Source organism: Trichechus manatus, unplaced genomic scaffold (genome assembly GCF_000243295.1).
Source record: "Trichechus manatus latirostris isolate Lorelei unplaced genomic scaffold, TriManLat1.0 scaffold00057, whole genome shotgun sequence".
NCBI lineage: Eukaryota > Metazoa > Chordata > Mammalia > Sirenia > Trichechidae > Trichechus > Trichechus manatus.
In genome coordinates this window covers 10,572,538-10,579,167 of record NW_004443993.1, presented here as the reverse complement: position 1 = coordinate 10,579,167, position 6,630 = coordinate 10,572,538, and the positions used below count along the sequence as shown (strand labels likewise).

Below are 6,630 nucleotides of genomic sequence, written 5' to 3'. Positions count from 1 at the left end.
CATTCACCTTATTTATTCAATCTGTACGCTGAACAAATAAGCAATGAAGTTTGACTATATGAAGAAGAACATGGTATCAGGACTGTAGTAAGACTCATTAACAACCTGTGAGATGCAGATGACACAACCTTGTTTGCTGAAAATGAAGAGAACTTGAAGCACTTACTGATGAAGGTCAAAGACTACAGCCTTCAGTATGGATTACACCTCAACATAATGAAAACAAAAATCCTCACAACTTGACCAATAAGCAACATCATGATAAGTGGAGAAAAGATTGAAGTTGTCAAGGATTTCATTTTACTTGGATCCACAATCAACGCTCAAGGAAGCAGCAGTCAAGAAAGCAAGGGACATACTGCATTGGGAAATCTGCTGCAAAAGACCTCTTTCAAGTGTTAAAAAGTAAAGATGTCACTTTGAGGACTAAGGTGCACCTGACCCAAGCCATGGTATTTTCAGTTGCGTCATATGCATGAGAAAGCTGGACAATAGGAAAACCAAAGAAGAATTGATGCTTTTGAATTATGGTGTTGGTGAAGAATATTGCATATACCATGGACTGCCAGAAGAAGGAAAAAGTCTGTCTTGGAAGAAGTACAGCCAGAATGCTCCTTAGAAGCAAGGATGGCGAGATTTCGTCTTACCTACTTTGGACGTGTTATCAGGATGGACCAGTCCCTGGAGAAGGACATCATGCTTGGTAAAGTAGAGGGTCCGTGAAAAAGAGGAAGACTCTCAAGGAGATGGATTGATACAGTGGCTGCAACAATGGACTCAAACACGGCAAAGATTGTGAGGATGGTGCAGGACCGGGCAGTGTTTCTCCCTGTTGTACACAGGGTCGCTATGAGTCATAACCGACTCAATGGAATCTAACAACAACAATAACATAGAGGAAAAAGTTGATGAGAGGTTCCGGGGCTGGCAGGAGGGGCAATGGGAGCGTTCGCTTAACAGGTACAGAGTTTGTTTGGAGTGATGAACAAGTTTTAGGAATAGACAGTGGTGATGGTCGTACAACATGGTGACTGTAATTAACCCCTCTGAATTGCACACTTAAAAATGGTCAAAATGGTAAACTTCATGTGGTGAGTACTTTACCACAATAAGAAAAATATTAACTAAAAAAAAAATGATGAACAAATTTAAAACAAGAGTTTCTTCTCATTAGGTTTGACCTGCCTGGGAAAGGTCATCTTGTCCCTGTACGAACGAGACCCTCGTTTCTCGCCTGTGGTCAAGGTGTCAGGCAGGTTTGCAGGGCGGGTCATGCAGCGAGATGCTGGGGTCAACACCCGGGTTTCTGACACACACGCTTTAATGGGCTGTGCTCTTGGGTATCCTGCTCGGCCTGAGCCTCTGAAGTCTCATCTGTAAGGTGGTGATAAAACGCCTATGTCCTAGGGGCGTTACGATGGTAACTGGCCTGGTACAGTGTTGTCGCTGTTGTCAGGAGCCGGCGAGTCGGTTCCGACTCATAGTGACCCCATGTACGACAGAACGAAACACTGCTCGGTCCTGCGCCGTCCTCACAATCATTGTTATGCTTGAGCCCACTGTTGCACCCTCTGTGTCAGTCCATTTCATTCCTCTTTTTCGCTGACCCTCTACCAAGCATGATGTCCTTTTCCAGTAGGACAGTAAATGACACAAAAACAGTAGCTATTATTTATTAATACATAGTGAAATGCACGCATTTTCATGCAAATATCTGTGAGGTTTAACAAATGCAAACAGTCGTGTATCCACCACCACAAGCAAGGTAGGGAGAACTGTGCTCCATAGGGTTTTCAATGGCTGACTTCTCAGAAGCAGGTTGCCAGGCTTTTCTTCCAAGGTGCCTCTGGGTGGACTCAAACTTCTAACCTTTCAGCTAGCAGCTCAGCATGTTAACCATTTGCACCGTTTGGCTGGCTAATAACCAAAAAACCCAAAGCAGTTGCCGCTGAGTTGATTCTGACTCATGGCCACCCCGGGTGTGGCACGGTAGGACTGTGCTCCATAGGGCTTGTTTTCTCCCCCCATTGGGCTTTCAATGGCTGACTTTTTGGAATTAGATCCCTTTTGGAATTAGGCTAATACAACCCCTCTAATAAAGGTTTCTACCACCTGTCTGTCAGGCTGTCATACTGCGGTGGCTTGTGTGTTGCTGTGCTGCTGGAAGCTATGCCACGGGTACTTCAAATACCAGGAAGGTGAGTCGTGGTGGACGGGTTTCAGTGGAGTTTACAGACTAAGATAGACCAGGAAGAAAAGCCTGGTGATCTACTTCTGAAAAATCAGCCAATGAAAACCTTATGGGTCACAACAGAACACTGTCCGACTTGCTTTGGGCACGTCATTAAGAGGGATCAATCGCTGGGGGGGACATGATGTTTGGTGAAGTAGTGGTGAGGGAGACCCTTGGTGAGAAGGATTGGCACAAGAGCTGAAACGATGGGCTCAGACACGCCGAAGCGTGTGAGGATGATGCAGGAGCAGGGAACATTTCGTTCTGTTGTACACGGGGTCACCACGAGCCACAGCCGACTTGATGGCAGCTCAGGATGCCAGAGGCTCCTGGGAGCATCAGATTCCTATCTCTTCTCCCTCCCTCTGTCCATACGTCTGCTCGCCGGGGGGCGAGGGAGGAGGGTGAGTGGACACTGTATTCTCTCTTTAAATCGAGTGCCCTCTCTTTGATTGGTTTAGCAAGAATAGTTTAATGAATGTACGTTAATGAATGGATGACCCAGCCCCACTGTCACCTGGAGAGCGTCTCCGTGTGAAAGTGTGTCCGAACTTTGGTTCTGAACAACTCACCTCATTGGTCCCTCCTTGAGAAGCATAGGTGAACACGCAAGTATACTTGTCCTAGGGAAGAGAGAAAAGAAAGGCGTGGTAGGTGGTGATCCTTAGGGCTCCTGAGATCCTGCATGATAGCGTGGGCAAGTAAGACCTCCCTTTTGAGCATCTACACTAAGGTGGACAGAGTGGGACCAGGATTCCTCTGAGACCAGCCCTCTGAGGCCTGCCAGGGGCTGCAGCCCTCAAACTCCCCTGCCCGCCTCCCTACTAGTGAGCCCCTGGGTCAGAAGAAACAACCCATGTGGCTCCTGGGGAATAAAGAACAGGAAAGGGGAGGTCACCCTCCTGCACCGCCCCCCCCCCCGGCCAGGAACACAGACTCTGGAAGCAGGGACACCTGGGGCCCACCTCTGCTCTACTATAGGCTCTGGGCAAGCGAAAACCTCTCTGAGCCTCTGTTTACATATCTGTAAAATGGGCCTAGGAATCCCTGGGTGGTGCAAATGGTTAATGCACTTGGCTGCTAACCAAAAGGTTGGAGATTCGAGTCCACCCAGAGGAAGAAAGGCCTCGCGATCTACTTCCAAAAAATCAGCCACTGAAAACCCTGTGGAGCACAGTTCTACTCTAACACGTATGGGGTTGCCACGAGTTGGAGTCGACTGGACAGCAGCTGGTTTTAAACTGGCAAAATGGGCCTGACATATAAAGCATTTAGCACAATACCTGGCAGGGAAACAGCAAGTGAGAAAGGAAAGTGACTTCTCTAACAAGCTGGGGACAGAACTGGGCTACAGCCAGGCCTGCTGGCTGCAGGTAAGCTCCTTTTCTGAGGACTGACCTCACCACCTCAGTGAAAAAGGTAGGGATTTTGCGCAAGGGAAGGAGGAAACAACGTTTGTCCACTTCCTGATCTGAGCTGCCTGGAGCAGCCCTTTAGTACAAGGGTTATGCGCTCGGCTGCTAACTGAAAGGTTGGTGGTTTGAACCCACTCAGAGGCTCTGCAGGAGAGGGACTTAGCAATCTTCTCCTGTAAAGATTTAAAAAACAAAAACAAAAAACTCATTGCTGTCGGGTCGATTCCAACTCATAGGGACCCTATAAGACAGAGTAGAACTGCCCCAGAGAGTTTCCAAGGAGCAGCTGGTGGATTCGAACTGCCAGCCTCTTGGTTAACAGCCGAGCTCTTAACCACTGCGCCCTCTTACAGCCTAGAAAGCCCTAAAGGGCATTTCTGCTCTGTCCTATAGGGTCGCTATACATCGGAATCGACTCGACGACACACAAGAGGGCCTCGAGGGAGCATCGTCGAAGCCTCCAAGCTTGCAGGCCGGCTCTCATCTCTCCCCACCGCTAGGTCCGCCTTGCCTTCCACGGGCCAGGGACTTGCCTGGCCCCCAGTCTTGGGGATAGGTCTGGTTGGACACTTGGGCTGGTGAGGGGTGACCCATGGCTTTGCCCTGTGCGTGGGACAGGGACTGAGGCTGGTGACCACGCCCCCAAGATCTGCGCCCCCCTCCCGGGACCCGCCCCCGGCAGCCATCACTCAAGTTCCCCGGGAGGCGGTGGCACATACCCCAGGGCCCGCGCTGTGGGAGAAGGAGTGTTCGACGCCGCCGGGCCGCACGTCAAACGCCACCGTTATGGGTTCGGACACCGCCTCGGCCGGCCTCAGCGCCACGGCCGCCAGCAGCAGAGCGGCCCACAAACTCGCGCTTCCGCCGCCGATCCTTCCTCCGCTGGGCGCCGCCATCTTGGGACCGTGTCTGCGGGGCAACGGCGGCGGACGGGGCGCGGCGAGGGACACGTGGGGCGTTCATCGGAGGACACGTCGGCGCCCGGGGCCACGTGACTCAGCGCCGCCCCGCCTCCTCCGCCCGCCTGGGCCGCCATCTTGGGGGCGGGGCTTGGAAGGATTGACCTTACTCTGGGGAAACCGGTCGAGAGTGCGTTTCCTGGGTTCAGGGTCCGGTATTCTCCTAGTTACTAGTAGTGGGATTGACCCTACAGCTCTTCCAGTGAATAAATGGAGAAGGAATGAGGAAAAGAGAAGATCACCATTAGGTAACCACCTCATATGCAAGATCCGTGGATGGATGCTAAAATTTAGTGGGAGAAGATGTGATGAGTAACAGGATATTTGTATAGCCTCAAAATGTTTCCTCCCAAGATACCTATTATTTGTTGTTGTTGGATGCCGTTGAGTGGATTCCGCCTCATAGTGACCCCATGTGACAGAGTAGCATTGCCCCATAGGGTTCCCTAGGCTTTAATCTTTAAGGAATGAGATCGCCAAGTCTTCCTCCGAGGAGCCGCTGGGTGCATTCAGACCGCCAACCTTCAGGTTAGCAGCTGAGCACTTAACCATTGCGCCACCAGGGCTACTACTTATTAGTTTCAAAGAGGAAAACAGTAAGTTTACAGAGGCGAAGCGAGGCAGACATCACCTTAGCCCAGTGAGCAAAGTTAACGTCACTCGTGAGAAAAGATACCAGCATCACGTGCCTACTGGTACAATGCACTGAGAAGAATCCAACATCACCTCTGTGATATTCGTTGCTATCGAGTTGATTCTGACTCTTAGAGATGCTATAGGACAGAGTAGAACTGCCCCTTGGGTTTCCAAGGAGCAGCTGGTGGATTCAAACTGCCAACCTTTTGGTTAGCGGACCAGCTCGTAAGCACTGCACCACCAGGGCTCCCCACCTGTGTGATAGTCTTGCCAAAAATGCGTAACCTTAATCCAGTACCAGTGCCATGTGCCATCCAGTCGACTCCAACTCATGGAGACCTCGTGTGTGTCAGAGTAGAACCGTGCTCCATAGGGTTTTCAGTGGCTGATTTTTCAGTAGATAGCCAGGCCTTTCTTCTGAGGTACCTCTGGGTGGAGTTGAACCTACAACCTTTTGGCAAGCCTAGCACATTAACTGCACCACGCAGGAACCCACTTTATTTTGCAGTGGATTAAAGAAGTTCCTTCTCCTTGACACATTGATTCTAAGCATTCATTTTGTTTGTTAGAGTGCAATAATTCAGTGTTTTCTCAACCAGTATAATGATCTTTCTATTAGTGACACCTCTGGTTCCTGTTCTGATCCAGCCAGTCTTTAAATCTGCAGTGGGCATTATGGCCCCAGGATCTTGGCTGAGCTTCTGATCAATAAAACACATTGAGATCTGCAACATACTTTGATTTGCAGCATTTATGACAAAGGACTGGTTTCCTTCGTATATAAAGAGCATCTATAATCAATGAGGCCAACCGGTCAAAAGAAAGGTGGGCAAAGGACATGAACAGACGATTGATGGAAAATAGGTAAAAGATACTTAACCTCACACATAAGAGAAATATGAGTTCAAATTACAGTGAGATGCCATGTTTCACCCTTAAGATTGGCAAAGAAAAATGTTTTATAACTCTCAGTACTGGTGAGGGAATGGAGGAATAGGCACAATTCTCTTGATGGGAGTATAAACTGGGGCATTCTCTTTGGAGGGCAGTTTGGCAGTATTCTTTAAAAATGAATATGCCTTTTGATAATTCTAGAAATTTATGCTATGAACTCATATGCCTAAAGCATGTACAGGCTATTTATTATAGTATCATTTACACCAGGGGTTGCCCCATTATGGTAGGCCAAATTGGCCCTTTGCCTGTTTTCATAAATACAGTTTTTTTTGGAACACAGAAATGCTAAAAGGGCAGAATACAGTAGTTGTGACACAGGCTGGCTCACAAAATTAATATATGTACTCTCTGACCCTTTACAACACTGATTTAAACTAACAAAAAGTCCGGAATTACTTATGTACCCACTGATGGGGGAGTGGTGAAATAA

The 6,630-nt window shown here is 48.8% G+C and overlaps 1 protein-coding gene across 1 annotated transcript in view; it reads right to left on the bottom strand.

Annotated features, from left to right (window-relative positions):
- The window catches only part of MYDGF (myeloid derived growth factor), a 20,790-nt gene extending 16,241 nt beyond the window's left edge, over positions 1-4,549 (bottom strand). The window contains exons 1-2 of the mRNA XM_004378446.2: positions 4,368-4,549; positions 2,806-2,856 (exon numbers count right to left, since the gene is read on the bottom strand). Of these exons, the coding sequence (XP_004378503.1) occupies positions 2,806-2,856; positions 4,368-4,544 (228 nt within the window). The 5' untranslated portion in view covers positions 4,545-4,549. The remainder of the gene's footprint in view (positions 1-2,805; positions 2,857-4,367) is intronic.
- Between the last annotated feature and the right edge of the window lie 2,081 nt (positions 4,550-6,630).